At 37.1% G+C, this 20,182-nt stretch overlaps 1 protein-coding gene across 1 annotated transcript in view; it reads right to left on the bottom strand.

Annotated features, from left to right (window-relative positions):
• scn8aa (sodium channel, voltage gated, type VIII, alpha subunit a) overlaps positions 1 to 20,182 on the bottom strand; it is a 56,855-nt gene that overhangs the window by 34,706 nt on the left and 1,967 nt on the right. The window contains exons 2-6 of the mRNA XM_079850334.1: positions 18,059 to 18,390; positions 9,172 to 9,291; positions 4,718 to 4,806; positions 4,450 to 4,578; positions 1,640 to 1,731 (exon numbers count right to left, since the gene is read on the bottom strand). Coding sequence (XP_079706460.1) covers positions 1,640 to 1,731; positions 4,450 to 4,578; positions 4,718 to 4,806; positions 9,172 to 9,291; positions 18,059 to 18,334 — 706 coding nt within the window. The 5' untranslated portion in view covers positions 18,335 to 18,390. The remainder of the gene's footprint in view (positions 1 to 1,639; positions 1,732 to 4,449; positions 4,579 to 4,717; positions 4,807 to 9,171; positions 9,292 to 18,058; positions 18,391 to 20,182) is intronic.

A 20,182-nucleotide genomic window follows, 5' to 3' on the forward strand; every position in this document is an offset into this window, starting at 1 on the left:
TATATTATTTCAGGGCATGCAAAAATCAATCCTGAAACTTTTTTTGAATTACGGCATTTCAAAAAAGAAGTTTCAAGGTTCAAGGGAGGGCTCCCAGAAACAGAAAAACCTGACATCCATTTGTCTATTAATACTTCAGCACAACCAGAGGGCAATGACATAGGGAGAATAAAGCAGGCAGGGACTAAGGGGGTGAAGATTACATGCAGGTCATTTCAGCTCAAAGACTGAACAGAAACAAGTCCAGTGTTAAAATCTTCCAGGGCTCCACCAGACATGCTGAGCTAAACATCATGAGAACTGCACTGACTCCTCACAGATTCAAAAGAACTGCTCTATCTTCAAGACAGTAGAATCTCAAATGTAATGCTGAAGTTTAGTATTGATCTGCTTCAATCCTCTTGCCCATAAACCCCATCAAAACTAAAAATCTCCCGGGGCTCAGGGATTTGATAAGTAGGCTTAGGCCCTTACTGAAAATAACATGGAAATGACAAATATGACTTGCAGTAAAACCTAGTCAGCTAAATAAATCAACGATCTGTTATTTCACTGAAAATGACTGCATATGATGCTAATGTGTCAAGACGTTAAGCTAAAGGTCTGGCATTTTTGCAAGGCCACTGAAGGAAAAAAAAAAATTCACTCCTCTGAAACAGACAAAGAAAAAAAAAAATCTCCCTTGACCATCTGCACTATGCTTCTTTTTTCACTTCCAGGTGCAATTTGTGAGTTTCATACAAAATAAAGGAAAAAAAGTGAACAAAAATGAATATTAAAATAAATAAATAAATAAATAAAAGGCAGCCAAGCACTTAGTAGGCTAATACTATAAAAGCAAGTGACTTCCAAAGCATCATGCAGCATAAAATATGTCCACAAACTAGGCTTGGCAGTCTTCATAAATAAGTAACAAGTATGTTCTTTGGGAACTCACTGAGAGCCATTCAATTTTCATCTTGGGGAACAAAACATAGCTTGTTAAAAATATCTATTCTAGTGCTCTGAGGACAGGGGCTAGTTTGAAAGTTCTATTTGTATCCTGATACATTAAACAGCTAAATTAATGCATTCATACCTTTGCAGTTTGATTTTTTGGAGGCTACTGGTCCAACTCTGTTTTAGACAGTGTACCCCTAGGTTCTCTTTTAGACTGAAACATCACTTTATCTAAAGTCTTTACTGTTAAATCTGCAATAAAATAGAGCCTTATGTAACTCAGAGATCTGGTTTAGTGTTTAGCAACATCTTAACAACAAACCTACAAGTAATATAGTGGCTTGAGTTCAACCCTGTTCAGGGTTTGTTCACAGATATGTTTAATGCCTACATAAAATAGGTTACAGAGGTTTGCTCACCAAAGCTCTCTCTAAATCGCTCTAATCTGCTCTGGGATAAAAAGGCTGTCGAAAACCAAAGGACTCTGGAGATTGATAGTAGACTGCAAAGCCTATCAAAAATGTATAAGTACCATTTTTGATGATTTTGGAGATAGTAAAAAAAGCAAATTAAATGGTCTTCTCCAAATTAATTTCCGCTAAAAAATAATGAGAGAGAAGTCCAACAAAAAAGATTTCAAATCGAATAGTAATAGGGGGTCATACTGAAAGTTAACCTCAGCGTCAAAACTGCATCTCACCTGGAATGACAGAGATAGTTTTCAATGCTCGGAGAACCCTGAATGTTCTCAGCGCAGATACATTCCCCAGGTCCACAAACTCTGTTACATATCTGAAATAAGGGAGGATCACACACAGACACCAATGACAACCACAAACACACCAAGAACACCACCACGCCAACGAACCACCAGGAGGTACGTCACTCACAGAGCCTGTCCACTACGGGGGGAAAGGAAGGAAAAGAAAACCAAAATACACACACGTACACCTAACACCGACCCGACCCCTCCCGCTCTCACACACTCTCTTACCTGGGATTACAGAAATAGTTTTCAATGCCCTCAGAACTCTGAACGTGCGCAGAGCTGAGACATTGCCTAGGTTTACAAACTCTGTTATATACCTGCAATGATCAGATCAAAGTTACATGGAGACATGGTCATGACTTAGTACTTGATGACTTCCATATGCAGACTAAGATGATCTGTTTCTTAATAGCTTTTAGAGGTGGGGGAAAAAATTAAGTGTAGTCACAATTCAAAATAGAAATGCTAAAAAAAATTATTTCTAATTTTATTTAAATAGATGAAGAATTTAAAAAAGTTTGTATTATTATTATGTTAAATAATACAATGAATTTAAAAAAAGTTTTGGTGGAAAGTAAACATACTATGGCAATAGTAGATTATATTAGCAATGTCTTTCAGATAGAACACGGAATAACTTATAACTATAATAATAAGTAGTAGTAATAATAATAATAATAATAATAATAATGAAAAATATTACATCATATAGTAAAAATGCTTGCATGTTACATATTTAGTTTTTCCTTTTTCAGTCTAAAAGAAAAAGAGAAAGACATTGCAATGCATTGTAGATATTTGGTGCAACAACACAAACCTGATCTGTTTCCCACCCCTAATAGCTTTCATAAACAATTATGCTCATATGGTAATATTATTATAGGATATATAATATATCTCAGATGAATTTGTCTGGTATTTGTATAAAAAAAAAATACAATGAGATATAAACAGATAAAAATGAAAATGGAGAATGAGAACTAGGAAGGCAGAAAGAGTCAGTTAGTGAGAGAAAGTTCTCTGCGTGGGTTGCTGGTAGGGGTGGGCCATATACCGATATAGACATGATTAACCGGTAGAAATTTGTCAACCGCTAGAGATTTTGGACTATTGTTTCTATCGCGGTTACGCTCACGTGACGTTGCCATTCTGCGCCATCACGAAAGCTTATCATTTGAATGCGTTTTTAATCCTTACTACAATTTATGTAGTAGCCTTTTTCTATAGGCCTATCTAGTGCTTGAAGTTTTTCAGGCAGGTCTATTTCAGTTTTGTCTTTGTTCTATTGTAGTTTTTTGTCCGATTTCTTGTAATTCGTTTCTTCATTTCTTATCACTGACTGTTTAATTGTCTTCAGTGATCTTGAGAGTTTGTTTTACTTGTTAATTAGGCTAGTATTTTGTGATATTGAAATTGGTGATGAGATAACTGTGTTGTGATGTATATCGTTATCATGAAATAAAAGTACTCATATTGTGATATCAGATGTTGGTCATTTCGCCCACCCCTAGCTGCTGGGAGTCATGTTGATGGTGAATGACTCTAATCACTGATCTTTTGGAACATCTGAACAATGAAAATTCTCAGAAAGGAAGAATAGAGTGAGTTTTCTGGATTCCCTGGAAGAACCAGGTATAATCACAGCACAGCAGCGGGATGAGGACAAGGACAAATGCAGAGCAGTGAACTTGACAATAAGCAGAGTTGCCACATCCATAAAGATGCTACCTAAAACGTTCATATGGTTAGAGAGAGAATAGAACACTGAAAATGTGTTGTATGTGTCCCCCACATACAGTAAGAGCTCAATTTACAAACAGCTTCATCAGCCATCATTAAAAAAAAAAATTAAGCAAGTGTTGAGCTAGTGTCCTGACTAGTTAAATGACTTATTTTTTTATTATTTGCTATTAACCGAATGATAGCTCATAAAAATCAGACAAGGTTCATAGTTACAAAATTACATACTCTAGAATCAGGATCTTGTAATAGAATTCAAAAAAGGGGACACTTATAGTGGATTCCAAAAGTCTGAGACCACATTGAAATTTGAAAAGAGTAAATTGTTTAATAGAAAAAAAAACCTTTTTCACTAGTGATCTTAAGCCGGGTGCACACTGTACAATTTAAAATAGTCCTTTACGATTGTCAGACTGTACGAACATGATCCCCACTGTAAGCCATGTCACACTGCGGGATCTCAGTTGTCTTTAATGTCAGACTGTACGACAGTCAAGATTCGTTAAAAAACAGACACACGCAAGACCCGTCCAGAGTTTTACATCATCAATCCTTGACACGCTCGGTGATGCATGATGGATTGAAATGGTGGCTAGCAAACAAAAACTCTCTAGCTTTAATTTTGATCATGATTTGTCTATAAAAAAATAGGGAAATAAACGAAGATGATGTGTGTGGAGCAGGTGGTGGTTTGTTGATGTCACACTAATTGCATCATCAGGTTCTGCGTTCCTATTGGTTTTTGATTTGACGGTTGTTGTAGGAGACGCCACACTGCAGGACTGTGCCTCAAAACTTCTGACAGTGGCAGAATTTCATATGAGGTAAAATTTTATTGCAATGGTCATTAATCGGCTGTCTGTGAACATATCAAATTAGTGATAAAACACTAAAGATTTTGGCCAAGATTTTAGCATTCGCAAAAATTTCCCAAAATCATAGTGCGCACCCGGCTTTAGAGTTTTAAGTGTGAGAAGATGTAAAAGTGGCTGAATACTTACGCCATTGAGATGACCATGAAATCCAGCCAGTTCCATGGATCTCTAAGGAATGTGAAGCCATCTATACAGAATCCACGGGCAATGATTTTTGTAAGCGATTCAAATGTATAAATTCCAGTGAAGGTATACCTGAGGGAAAAAGCAGGAGGTGGGGATACATTTTAAAATTAAGTAACTGTAACTAAATTATGTACAACCAAGCAAATTTTTTTGTTGTTGTTGTGAATTACTTGTTTTGAGGCATGCTGTGGTTAGGATCAATACTTACTCTACTTGTTTGGACCACTCGGGAGGATTACTAAAAGTCATGAACACACAGTTGGTCAAAATCGTACACATAATGAACATGCTGAATACTGTGGGTATCAGTTAAGGAAATTCTGAGACATCACAGAATAACAAAAATTAAAAAAATTCATTTTACTTTGTAAATATAAACATCAGGACATTCATCAATAACAGATTGCCAAAACAGACAGAAAAATTATAATTTTGGATAGTTGTAAAGCACTGCTAGGGCTTAACAATAATTATATTTAAATATGTTTTAGTCTTATGACAATATTTGATATGTATTTATAAACATTATATAAGAAGTGTACAGCCATGGCCAAAAGTACTGGCAGTGACATAAATGTTGTGCTTCGCAAAGTTTACTGCTTCAGTTGTTGTGGTGTTGGTTCACATTGTTTCTAGATTATTGTGCAGGAATGATCAGATGTATTTTTAAATAATTGCAAAAAGCTTCATTGACAAAAAAAAAAAAAAAATCACTGTTTTGATTTCACTAATGATATCATCACATTCTGATTGGATTTTAAGAGCTGATTGCAATAAAAGGAGGGAAGGAGTGCTTCCAATCATTGTGTTCTCATGTTAGCAATGGTTTCCTCTAAAGAAAGATGTGCAGCCATCATCGCTTTGCATCAAAATGGCCTCACATGCAAGGAAATTGCTGAAAAGAATATTAGACCTGAAAGAACCATTTACCGGATCATCAAGAATTTCAAGAGGAGAGGGTCAATTGCACTGAAGGCGGCTTCAGGACTTCCCAGAGCGTCCAACAAGCACCAGAACAGTCTCCTACTGAGGAATCAGTTACGGAATCATGCCACCATTAGTGTAGCGCTTGGTCAATAGTGGCAGTATGGTTGTAATGGTATACCGGTATATATCATGGTATGACCACGTACGATTATCATACAGTATTGTGCACAATTTGCTTATCTACAGTACTGGGCGGAAAAATTCAAATGGAGAATCTCACCTGCGCATAAGCTACTTCTTTCCACTTGACTGCTTGATTGATTGACTGATTGATGGATGGATGAATAAATCCAAAGTAGAGCTCTACAATAAATCAAATTGTGTCATGGGAAAGCGCAAAAAGACTGCTATAAAAATATATAATCTGCTTGTTCTGTGTGTCTCTTTCTGAATGAGCTCCACCATTCCCTCTATACTCAAGTACGCGTGACGCTCATGCTGTTTTCAGTGTCTGCCGTCTCACAATATGAGGACATGAACAGCTGCTCTGAGAACGCTTCAAGAGCATTTTATCATTTTATTTCAGAAAAACCATTGTCAAAATAAAAGTTTGGTTTAACTTGTAGAAATTATGATAGAAATATATTACAACTGTATAATAGAATGTACAGTGGGGAGAACAAGTATTTGATACACTGCCGATTTTGCAGGTTTTCCCACTTACAAAGCATGTAGAAGTCTGTAATTTTTTATCATAGGTACACTTCAACTGTGAGTGACGGAAACTAAAACAAAAATCCAGAAAATCACATTGTATGATTTTTAAGTAATTAATTTGCATTTACAACCCTAATTGGTAGCAGGTGGGTGTGAGTGAATCTGCACACACAGCGAGTCGAAGACTTTTGGACAACGGCCTGGTGTCAAGAAGAGCAGCAAAAAAGCCACTTCTCTCCATGAAAAACACCAAGGAGTGAAATTCTACAGGAAGAATAAGGATTGGACAGAAGAAAACTGGTGCAAAGTTATCCTCTCTGATGAAGCCTCCTTCTGACTGTTTGGGACATCTGGAAAATTGATTGTCCGGAGAAGAAAAGGTGAACGCTACCATGAGTCCAGTGTCGTGCCAAAAGTGAAGCATCCTGAGACCATCCATGAGTGGGTTTGCTTTTCATCCAAGGGTATGGACTCTCACAATTCTGCTCAGAAACGCTGCCCTGAATAAAGAATGGTATAAAAAAACTTCTTGCAAGAGCAACTTCTCCAAATGATACAGGAGCAATTCACGATGATCCGTGCATTTTCCAGCATGATGGAGCACCATGTCATGAGGCAAGAGTAATAATGAAGTGGCTCTGAGATCATTACATTGAAATTTTGGATCCCATAGAGAACCTGTGGTCAATCCTCAAAAGGCGAGTGGACAAGCAGAAGCCCACAAATTGTGATCAACTCCGAGCACTAATGAGGCAAGAATGGATCGCCATCAGTCAGGATTTGGACCAGAAGCTGATATCCAGCATGCCAGAGCGAATTGCAGAGGTTATAAAGAAGAAGGGTCATCACTGTAAATCTTGACTTTGTATATATTGCATGTTTTTCCAAATCAAAGCCTTTAAACTTACGAAATGCTTATCACTGTTTTCCAGAATACACTAGAAACATGTGAAAAAATAATCTACAAATACTGAAGCAGCAAACTTTGCAAACCACAAAATTCATGTCACTGCCAATACTTTTGGCCATGGCTGTATAATCTGTTTGTCACAAAATTAACAAAGAAATATTAATGTTTAGGCCTAATCATTTTCATTAATAAAGTATACCATATAACAATAAATACACATTAGCATAATTTCGGTATTCACAATGTTGTTTAAAGGGCACCTATTATGAAAAATTCACTTTTACATGGTGTTTGAACATAAATGTGTGTTGGCAGTGTGTGAGCAAAACCACCCTAGAATGAAAAAAATCCACCCAGTGTTTTTTTTACAATCTCAATAAATCATAAGCGCTGTCTCAGAATGAGCTGTTCTAAGATTCTATGCAATGTGACGTAGAATTGCACAGGCCCCTCCCACGACGGTTGATTGACACTGCAGTTTGAGCATAGACCCACCCTGAGTGAGCTGGACACAGAGTCCGCCATTGTTTCGATGCTTGAGCAGCTGTAGACAAGCTGTAGATGTCTCCTAAGCGATTGAGGTGTGTTGTTGTTGGATGTAAGAATGAACATAGCAGTCTTCATTTACTCCCGTTGTTACTCGAGGATGGATCTGTACTGTTTGTGATCCAGCTTACAGGCTCTGGAGCGACAGGCCTAACGTTACTGACCACGGCAGAAATGAAAGTGAGAGCGCGCTCTTTATGACAGCTCATCGAGTCATTTTACGGATATAAGATTTACCAGTTTATTTAGCACCCACTGAAAAGGTGTGTTTATATTTGTTTACTGTTAGTTGTAACGAGTGTTTTGTGTACTTCGGTGTGTATGTTCCAACATGCTAATGAAAGGGAGAGAGAGAGAGTTTATGGATAAAACTTTAATGCGCACTTCTTATACTGTGTTTATTCAGCTCTTACTGTGATTCTCTGGAGTAAAACTAACGCTTCATCTTTTGTGTGATGTACAATAAACTTCACTGAACTCGTCAGTATATTTTGGTCATCATTCGGACGGGGTCTACTACAGCAGGCTTGTATTAATAGTGGATAAAAGCAGATGACAAGTAAATTATAACCATAATTAAACTAAACTATACCTGTTCTATCTCTATACAGCATATATTCTCTGGCTCTGTGGGCATTATTGTCCGACTCCGAGTCGAAATGAACACCGCAACTGAGAGTTTCTGTTCTGATATTATCAGTCCTGGTTCTGAGCGGGAGCTCGTGAGGCTCCGCCCCCTGGGCCGTGCAGCAGCAGTTAATTTGCATTTAAAGGGCACACACTAAAACAGCGCTTTTTTCTGAGCCCCAAAAAATGACAATTTAAACATGCTGTAAAAAATGATCTTGATTTTGATGATTTTGAGCTAAAACTTCACATACATACTCTGGGGACATCAGAGACTGATTTTACATCTTGTGAAAAGAGTCATAATAGGTGCCCTTTAACTTTATATCACCAGCAAAAAAAAAAAAAAAAAAGAAGTGCTAATGCTAATAGCATAACAGGGAGTTTTAAGCTCTTTTGTGTCATTTATATAGGCAGTTAAAACTTTTTTTGTTTAGACTACAACCACATTAACAATTAAATTAGTCAAATAGTTTCCAGTGAACAGGGCAAAGCATTAGAGTTCAAATCGTTGTGGTATATGTTTGATATATGTTTATGTGTTTCTATGTCAACACTATCAATGCCGAAATGAATCTGCAGCAGTCAGGTGGTACAAGTCCAAGCTCTGTAAGTTGTTTACTTTCATTATTATTGTAATGTTACGTGCTTGGAGACATGAGGGAATTTAATGCTGTCTCTAGTGGTGCTTTGCAGACTCTGCTCTGTGCGTTCATGTGTTTTGCATGAGGTGTGGCTTTGAAGGGAGGGTGAGATCTAATGCTTTCAAAACTAGCTTGCTATTGCTAGCCACTCCGAAATTGCCTACCCTACCTTTAACTAAAACATTAGTCTGAAATATAGCAATAAGCAGACATATTAAATATTTGATGCAGAGAAAGACAGTGTAGACAAAGTATTTATCATATATACATTTAAACAGCTGAAAAAGGATATGAATGTATCAAAATTTTAATCGCTATTCGCCTAGCAAGATTAAAAGGGCTTATCATGTACAAGGCAGGTGTGGCACTAAAGCGGAAGATTGTTTTCCCTCTATTTAGGACTATAAATGTCTGTGGAGAAGAAAAACAGACACAGCCAGAGAGAGAAATAAGTGAGAAAAAGACAGAATAACAAAGAGAAAGAGAAACACTAGATTAGTTGCAAGCATAGAGACACATCATCACTTATTCAACTGGAATTTCAGAATTAATAATCATGTACTGAAAGTCTCATTTGGAAGACAAGGCATCATAATGAAGACATTTTGCTTTATATACCACTAAATAATTAAAATCACATTCTTTGGCAAGTAGTAAGCAAATCTGCAAGACTGCATGCAAAACATCCACGTTGTACTGGAGTGCAATAAAAAAAATATTACTTAATGTTTATACAGCAGTTAGCTCAAGTTCTCGAATTTGATTAGCTGAGAGTGCTGATATTTAGTTCAACATAGCATAAATATCATGGCTGCGATTTGCCCATAAGCATGAGGTGGCAGGATGCTTGAAGTAATAATTCACCCAACAATAAAAAACAACAAAAAAACAACAACAACAACGTACGGTTGTATTTCTGACACTTACTGGACTGGATTATGAAGTGCAGGATGGTGAACAGAAGAGCACTGGCATCCGCCACAATTTTACTATTTAAACTGCTGAAATATCAGTTGCTGTTTTTTTCTTCATGAAAACCGAATGATCCATGAACTTAGTTGTTGAAACTCTTGGGTGCTTTATTAAATCACAATGTACTCCCACTGAAATCGCCAATCAGATATTCATTAAATGAATTCCCTTGCCCCCCACAATTAAAACTACAGAGCTTTGATCAGAAAACTAAAATCATCTTACTAAGATAGATAAAATGCATATGAATATCAGTTGTCACTCTATATATCCCAATGTTATAGAAATCTCATTCAGACCCAGAAATGCTTTTTACTTTTTGGCCACATGACAACATAAATGAAAACATCTGCAGCAAATTGCATATTTCTGTTTAATTTGGGCCTCTGAATAAAATTGAGGTGTTTTTTTGTTCTCCTCGAGTATGAGTTCTATATTCTCAATATATCATACTATATGGTCCATCAAACCCTGATGTATTAAATGTTTTTATATTTTGTCTTAAGGTTCAAAATGCTTGGATGAAATATTCTATATTTGGAAGAGGAGAAAAAATATTTATTAATGTCTGTAATAATGCCAAAGATGAACCCTCGTTGTACCCAAATATCTCACTTCTATGAATATGAAAAGTTTGAATTCACATGAACATTTTTCAGAGAACTGCTTAAGAACACGAACGAGTCAGCGTAAGCTCACCAGCCTTTCAGTAGATAACCTCATAATTGTTTAAATAAAACATGTTTAGTACCATCAAAGTTTCATGGGAGGTTGCCTGCATTTGCAGAGATGGGATTCACCCCTGTACTTCTTTTTACATGCTTGAGTTTAGTTGAACACTAAGAAACCCTCTTCAGCACCACGGAGAGTGCCGAGTCTATGCAACCAATGCAGCACCATACATGTAAGCTGAACATAACGTGAGTAGAAACTCCTCAGAAGAATATTGAGCACACAGAATTATCAAAGTTCATAATTTGGGTCATTTCATTTCATTTGGTTTGGTTTGTTGGTCCACAATAATGATTAATGTTAAAGAAGGACAGCTCAGTAAATAAAACTTTGTATATGTAACTAAAGATGGAGAAGAGCTAGATCTATTTGGGTCAGACTGAATCAGGCCACCATGTAAACTACATACTGAGACCTGCTTTGAGAAAAAAAAAAGAGAAAAAAAAAATCTGCTCACTGCTCAGCAACCCCAAACTGCATGTGAAACATTGGGGATCAACTGCATCATCTCCTGTGTTCAAAACACGACAAGATCCATTCAAAACAGTAGCCCAAACCAGTAGTCACATATGAAACATCATGAGATGAAAAAATAATGCAGAAGTGGTCCATTTATGAACAAAAATACATTTGCCCTTTCTCAATATTCTCTGGCTATAGTACATGTACATGTGGGCTTCCTCTTTTTAATGCATGACAGGCTGCACAGCTACTGAAAATTTCATAATCCAGAATGGAGCAGAAAAAGAAAGATAAAGAACGGGAGAAAGACAGCCCAGAGAGGAATGAGTAAGCAGTGAGAGCAAGAGAGGAAGATGGAGAACGAATGAGGAAACAAAGACATTTAAAAGCAAATCGTAAATATAAAAAAAAGAAAAAAGAAAAAAAAGAATGATAATAATAATAATAAGAAGAAGAGAGAGAACAAGCTAAAAAAATATGTAAAACTGGACCCAACCACAGACACTGAATGTAACCCCTTGGTGAAAAAATAAAGAAAATACTGATGGAAATGCACTATAAAATAGTATTGGTTCACAAGGCTAAGAAATTAAGCGATTTGTATTTCTATAACACCTTTCTAGAGCAAACGTCACAAAGTGCTTTGCATCCAAATATAAAAAGGAAATCAAAATAAGAGTGACAGACATTAAAAAAAGACAATCGGATAAAAACAGAGTAATACAGAACAAATTAGACAAAAGCAAAATAAGTGCTTTAGTTGCTTTTAGTGCTTTAGTTGCTTTTAAAAGCATTCATAGTGTCCACAGATCTTAAATCCAAAGGAAGAGCATCCCACAATTTGGGAGCAATAACCTCAAAAAGCAGTCATCAATAGTCTTTAGTCTAGAGAACAAGTCAAATAAAATACAATTAGTTGAGTTTAATTAATTAAATTAAATGAATAAAATGTATTACAGAAATTTGCTAATATGAACGATGGATAGCTAATGCCTGATTAAAAAACCCTCCACTTTACACAGAGTTCCATATTATCACAAATATCACAAGAAATTGCAATATTTATGTGGTTAAAAATGTATATTTATGTAAATGTAAATTAATATAAATCAAACATTAACAGTGCTTGTGTTGTTTTTTTTGGCAAAATAATGCTGTTAACTAGATACCGCAGTATGTTCAGTTAAAAAAAAACGTTAAAAATATTATTATATTTATTATTAAAAAATGTAAATTACATTTATTTATTTTAATATTCCAACTAAAGCTTAAAAAAAACACAGGGAGAGGCAAACATGGAAAAGGAGTAAGAGAGAGAGAGATCATGTTACAGGGTGATGCAAAGTGAGCAGGAAAGTGTAAGTGATGTAAACAAGATCCAGATGAAGCGCAGAACAGACGTATGGTGGCAGGACACATGGAGAGGAGAGAAGCATGGTGAAAAATGGAGAAACATAAACAACAGACAGAGATGGTGACTAATGTAAAGAGCAGCAAATGGCGAATGAAAAAAGTAAGAAGCTTCCAGAGCTAATAATGCAGCATCTCCCACATCAATAAAAGCTGGTCACATCACAAGGCCAAACCAACAAAAATAAATGAGATGCCTGCATTAGAATAGGAGTATTTCCTGGTGTGGAGAGTGTAGATGCTGTGAACAGATGTGAGGGAGGAGTGAGACGCCCATTATACTCAAGTTGTGCATCACCCTGCCTTCCCCAGCCCCCCAACCAGCCCAGCCAAGACCACTCCGAGTGCCGCGTCATCACAGGGAAAAGCAATGGTCCTACATGGCACATTTTGAAGAGTCACTCTTAAGATTTATGACCCGGTGTGGTGTTCTGCCTCTTTCTCCTTCTGTCTCCCCTTTCTCATCTTTGCACACCCTTTATTCAAGCAGGACATGCTCCTGGATCAACAACATTCCTATCAAACCATCAGAGCCCAAACCTGAAAATGAAATGTGTACAAGAATGTTGGTAAAATCTGAAACATCTAAAATCAGAAAATCTGATTGATTAAAGGTGCTGTAATAGTGCAAAGCTCAGGCAAAATAATAAAATTAAAATATAGCTGCAAATTATCGGGGTTCAAGCCCTTTAAGGCCTTTATACACATGCGTTTCATTTCTTAAGCCTGTAACCACCTACATCAGAGATGGAAAAGACCATTTACAGCCAATAAAGGCAATTTACTATCGAAATATATGTTTTTTAAAGGTTTTTAACAGTTATAGGGCCACCTATGGTCCTATCTCCATAAAAGTTTGCATGCTTGTTTAGAATCATGTGTCGCATGTGCTCATCTAATTTCGTGAATTTCTGAGATTTCGTTTAGGATTTATAGGCTTTTGAGTATATTTTGCCATGTCCATTTTGTAAATGACCCTGTTATACAGTAGCTATCCAAAGAGTTAAGTTCAACATTTCGTAAAACTCGTTAGCGCCACCCGGTGGCCGGTTTCTTTTGAATTTCTCACAGGCCTTTAGGGCTGCAAGTCAAACAGGCCCAGCGAGTTTCATTATGATCGGCCTCTATTAACCTTGTCTGACAGCCGCTCGAACTTCATTGGCCAACGGCTGCCATGTTTTTGCCATGCCATTGCCTCGTAGACAATCACGGCGCCCTGGACCGCATGCCAGTTTTCAAATCAACCGGACTGTCTGTTGTGTAGCTATAGCCGTTTTAGTGGGGTTTTTTTTCATTTTATAGCGCCAACAAGTGGCCAGTCGCCGCATCCTTTTTCACGTGACCTGCCCAATCACTTTTAGGGGAGAATGCTGATCCTTGGAAATTCTAATAATTACAATAGGCTTTCAGCGCAACATGCTTGAACCCCTAATTAAATAGAAAAGAACATAAAACAAAATAATAATAATAATAATAAAGTAAAATACAACACAGCACAGTTTAGAATGTTGAAGCTCAATTGGTAGAGCATATCTTGATTGCACTGTTATCACTCTGGATAAAAGAATATGCTAAATGCATAAATATAAATCAGTGCTGGAGACCCAACTTTTCCAACTTGGGTAAATCCTGTTAAGCCTCTCCGTCTCACAACTGATTTGTTTTCAACATATAACCATCTCCTTATATCATCTGTGCTGGAGGACTCAGGCTTCATCAGCTGCTCCTGTAGCAAAGCTTCCTAAGCTAATTTCTTCTGATAGTGTCACAGGTCTGGATTTAAAAGCTGCCAGCTCCCATTTCTCAGCTGGTTTTCAACTAGGAAGAGAGCCGCCCTGAGCCTCAAGAATCAGGTTTCACTACTGCTGCAGGCTGCAAGTCAAGCCCAGCGTGTAGAAACAAAGAACAATGAGAGACAGGGAGATCTAATCAGAAAGCATACAATCAAACAGCCATTAAATCCTTGAGAGTGCAGGATAGATCGTCAATGGCATGTGCATGAAAGCATGGTCCAGAAATGCATCTAAATATGAAATAAGGTCTAACGTGAGCCATTGTTGCAATAAAAATGTATTCAGTTTTGAGCATAATTCAGTTCCTTTAGACTGTCTGTTTCACATACGCTCCTCCATGAGGTTTTCATCAGGAGACTGAAATCTCCTTCCTGTGCATGGAGCGGACGGTTACATAACAGTCGTGTACGCTGCATGAGAGGGAGGCAGAGGAATGAGACGGAGGGCGAAAGCAAGAGAGGGAGGCAGGGTAATGCTTTAGCACATGCACACATTAATAGGCATTACAACACAAACGAGTTTGTGCATTATTTGGTAAAGTCCGGTGTGGCAGACCCTGCTGAAGTCTCACCACTGCACTTAGCACAGAGCCAAATGTGAACACAGGGCCGAGCTGTTGGGCTCCATTACAACTCAGACAGAAAAGATGACCTCATCCTCCCTTAGGCTACATCTCATAACAAAAATTCACTCCTGAAAATCAGTTTGAGGGCTATCTTGCATCTGATATTGCTCATTTGCAACAAAAACAAAGCACCGTTTTATGACTAGTAACATATCAAGAAATTGTGCATCCACTTAATAGTCTTAGAGCACAAAATGCTGCATTTTTATAATATACAACATAAATTAGAAATTATATTTGAGTGAAAAGTTTAATCGAAAAATACATGAATACATTTTTAAATGGATCCAAACCAAACCAAACTATGAACTCCACAAGTTTGTACAGTGGACTATTATGATCATGTCCTTTAGCATGATTTGAAAATTATCCAAAGCATGTCTTAAGCTTCAATGGAAGCAAGAACATCTGAACGTCTGAAGGTTAATGTTCCAAAAAAAATCTATTTGAAATAAATGGCATTCTTTTTAACCTTTTTTTTTTCAGGATTCCTCACAAAAATATTATGTTTCCACAAAAATATTAACACCAAATCAGCATATTAAAATGATTTCTGAAGGATCATGTGACACTAAAAAACTTGAGTAATGGCTGCTGAAAATCCAGCTTTGCCAGCACAGGAATAAATTTCATTTTAAAATATATTAGAATAGGAATAAATACTTCAAATTGTAATAAAATGTCACAATATTACTGTTTTTGTATTGTATTTTTGATCAAATAAATGCAGCCTTGTTGAGCATTAGCCTAACCATTTCAAAATTACTGACCCCAAAACTTTGAACAACGGTATATGTTTTTGGTCATTTCATGTACATACAGTAACACTAAAGAGTCTCCAAAGCAACAACATTAAAGATCTTTAAATGGCCTAACTCTCTTACTGTTGAACTACTACTCAAATAGCAGGGGCCGTTCGATTGAAGTCTTACACACACAATGTACAGTTATTCTGAGCCGTGCAAAAGGGGACATATCATGCTAAATCCACTTTTTTAGCCCTTAAATGCATTTTGTTGTATATTTGGAGTGTTTAGAAGTACAGAAAAGTTGAAATTATTCTCTTCAGGTGCTTCGTTGATATCTTTATATTCTGTTTTGGCCTTATTTTTCAACCTGTTCCAATTTTTCTGTTATCTATGACGTTTTGTGAACTATTACGTCACAGTATTTGCAGCGGAACTGTCAAATAAGGACATTGACTTCCAGCCCAACACTTCGAGCAATCCGCCATTTTCATTTCTCGCTGCAATTTTGTAGTCCAAGCTAAAAGATGCAGAAGTTACGAGAGGGTAAGTTAAAATGTTCGGTTGTTGGATGTAGTAACCCACACGCTTCATTACACCGTCTAATGTAGATTGTGACAGGGCGCATGTTTAACTGAAAGAACGAGCAGAGAGAGAGAGACCCGGTCGCGCGCACGCACTCTCTCTCTCTCTCTTCGGAGCCAGGCGAAAGTGTAAACAAGACACCGTCTCCAAACTAGACGCTGTCTTGCTCTCTCTCCCTCGCACATATTAATCAAAATAAATCGACACGGTGGTAAAAGGTCGGAAGACCAAAGTTTCACGTGTAAATACAGTAACACACCATTGCGATACATCAATATGAAGACGTTGTTCTGCAGGTTCGTCGTCTTCATTTTCATCTCGCTCCGGCTCTGGCTCGAACATGTAAGGCTGGCTGGACAAGTCTTCCGTTGTTGACATTTTGTTAATAACGTGTGAATAAAAAGTTTCTGTGCCGCTAGATAATCGTATCTCGGCTATCAAAAATGGCCGAACGGGGTGGAGTTGAACCTCTGCATCCTGGAGAGGGGGCGGGGTATGAAGTGTCTCAATTGTATTTAAAGAGACGGCACCAAAACGAGTTGCTCTCAGACGCACATCAGAAAAGGGGTAGAAAAGGGGCCTGTGGAGCTATAATAATGAGGAATTCAGACCCAAGCATTGCAGTTCCGCTTTATATAGACTACAAATGTATGATTTATATGTAAAAAGGAACGATTTAAAAGCATGATATGTCTCCTTTAATTTAAATGGTGACAGCTATTATGGGAGTGGATTGAAGCAGCGCAGGAGATGCAGATAACTTAGTAAAAAATGCCGTCCTGATGTGCTGTGAAAATTTAATTAATATTGTCACATAACAAATATGCTTCACAGGTAAAATTAAATTAATTTCTCATTACAACATTGAAATAAAAATGTAAAGCCTGTACAAATATTAGAAATCGTGAAATAATGGAAATAATTGGGAATCATGTAACAAACATAACTTAATTAATTTATCGATTATAACTTTTATATCATTTTGGTCGCTTGGCTGTTTCCTTATAAAGGTCCAGAAATTCAAAATTCGAAATTTTCGTCAAGTGTGGGAATCTGTTCTTTTTTAATATGATGTCATTACGTTGCTTTATTTCTGCCAGCCAATCGCTGCATTGCTAGTTTCATGTATTGAAATATCTGCCCTTTCCAATGAATACAAGAACATGCAGTAATCAACTAAATCCAGATATTTTAATCAAATCCACAAATTTGTTTGAAGAACCAAATTATCCAGAGATCAGTTATCACGATTAGAATATCTGGCATCTTTCAAATCATCTCAGATGTATTAAGGCGAGGTACGAAGGATGGACCCCTGTTCTTTAAGTGCACTGGAGTGTTTCTTTTGGCTTTTCTTTTCTAAAGGATTACTGCTGAAACAATTAAAACAAGTCTGTCAGCCGGAACTGAAAAGCTTCAGCAGACCACAGATGACCTCCTCCTCAAACCTCTTTAAAGCATCATCTCTCAGACAATCTACAACACACACAAGCCACAAACAAATGCTTCAGCACTGTAGTGGATCACAGGAGGAAGTTATTCAAATTTCATATGATTAACACGTTATCATGTATCAAGTATATCCTATGAGGAACATGATTACCATCAGGCGTTTTATAAATATATATATATATATATATATATATATATATATATATATATATATATATATATATATATATATATATATATATATATATATATATGAGGAGAAAAAACTAGTGGACTGAAAAAAGGTTAAAAAATATCCTCAGCATCTCCAACTCTGGAATGATCCAAAGTGAGTTGCTTAAAAGATAACATGTGAATGCCAGCTGTGCAGGACACATGAAGTGACAAGATGATGCACTCACTTTCTTATTAGCATAGAAGGGATCTAAATCTTCCAGTGGTGTTGCCACCATGCCACGAGGGATGTCCCCGTAGATGAAGGGCAGACTCTTGCCCGCCTCCAGGTCACTGTTAGGCTTGGGCTTGTTCTCGTCGTCATCGTCGCGGTAGCTGCTGTCTGGCTTAGGAGGCGGCTTGGCTTTCTCCTCCTCAATGCGCTTCTCGATTTCACGCAGAGATTCCCTGGTAAAGTATTTGAAGCTGTCAGGTCCTGGCGGTGCAATAAGAGGTGCAGCCATGTTTTCATCCTGCAGCAACTTCTTCTCCTGTTATGTACCCTCCACGGCAGCTAGTTCTATGTCGGAAAGAGAAAAGGACATTAATGGACATCTAGGCTCATAAAGTCAGAATCATACAGCCGTCTCATCCACAAGTTACTTACTGCCAAAAGTTGTATAAATTTCGCCAATGAGATTAGAGCTTACCAGATCAAGAAAGAGCTTTCCAGTTTTGCATGCAATATTTTTAGTAAAGCATTTTGCAGATGCTTTCATACATTCTTTTATCAGTTCATGCATTCCCTGATAATCAAACCCATGACCTTGTTGTCGTGATACTAATATCAATATTGTATTACTTTCCTGTCTATACATTTATCTGGGTGTAGTATAAGTATAAGATATGCATTAGCAAAAAACGAATCATATCATATTAAGGCCTCTTATTAAGTCAGCTTAGCTGCAAAAACACTGTAACTCTGCAATGTTTTGTGTGATTATAATCATTAAGATTAATGTCATTAATATTTGTCTATATTTCACTTCTCGTAAATAGAGATTGGAAAATGGAGGAATTGAAAAGTTTAGGACTTAAAGTCGCAATGAAATGAAAGTACTTCAAAGTAGCGGCAGATCAGTCAATTGTAAGAAAGGGGTGGAGTTTAAGCTAACTAAGTGATTGGAGAAGTCATCAGTCAGGAGGTATGAAACTTTAATTATAAATTACAAGGTTAAAAAACATACATAATTGAATCATTCACAATGAGATCTAACATTTATAAAATAGAGAGTGAATTTGCAACCAATCACAATAACACACATTTACACTTTGGTTACCATTTATATCACTTATACTTAAAATCCAAAAATGCACTGCAAAAAAAATGACCCTGTCATTTAGATTTCATTTTAGCTTTTGGAATGATAAAGTCTTACTGAACAATACTGCCTTGTTACATCACCCGCTCACACAAACTGATATGTTCAGCTCTGTGCAGGAAATGAAAACGCTAAGCCTTGCATCTAAAAATATTACCTTACACATCAAAACAATCTGTTGCTAAATTGAGAGCATGTTAAAGAGGGACTGGCACTAGATCCAGGATGAGTCATCGACTTCATGAAAAATGAAAAGCACCCTCCGTTATGAGCAGATGAAGGTGATACTTAATGTTTGTCTTTGGATTACATCTGCAATAATACTAATCGACTTTGTGATAAGTGATTCATTGTTTTTTGGGTCATTATGATGGATGTTTCTATTTTAGATTAAAGGGTTCAGGGAAGATGTAGACTTGATTAGAAGATACCACACAATAGCACAAGCAGATTTTAGTTGAACCTGTCTTCCCTATGAACAAAATCTCCACTGAGATGTCGATTTGGAACATGCGTTATGTCCCTAAGGCAGCAGAATAGGAAATGGGGTGGGTGAAGGGAGGCATAGTGAACCACACCATCTAAAAGCTTGTGTGCATTTAAGGGCCAGACACTTAACCAAGCCATATCCTGATATTACAGAGCTACTTAACTCACTTTTAACATTTCTCTCCATCCAATTCCACAGTTTTGTTTCAGAAATGGTGTTTGGCATTTCCAGTCTGTAAATATAGGCCTACCCCATTTACCTTCAAGCAAATCAGACACGTGAACAAAATATCAAAGAATGTGACAAACATTGGCACATAACAGACACCATTAGGGGCACAAGTCCCTTGGGTATATAAATCTGATATCATTTCAAGACTTGCTGGAAAAAAGCAGCTTAAACCAGCCTGAGCTGGTTTGTTGGCCTTAACTGGTCTATTGGCAGGTTTTAAAGGGGTTTGGGGCACTTTCTACCTGATCAGGCAGGGAGACCAGCTTAAA

Source organism: Squalius cephalus, assembly GCF_949319135.1.
Source record: "Squalius cephalus genome assembly, chromosome: 18".
Lineage (NCBI taxonomy): Eukaryota > Metazoa > Chordata > Actinopteri > Cypriniformes > Leuciscidae > Squalius > Squalius cephalus.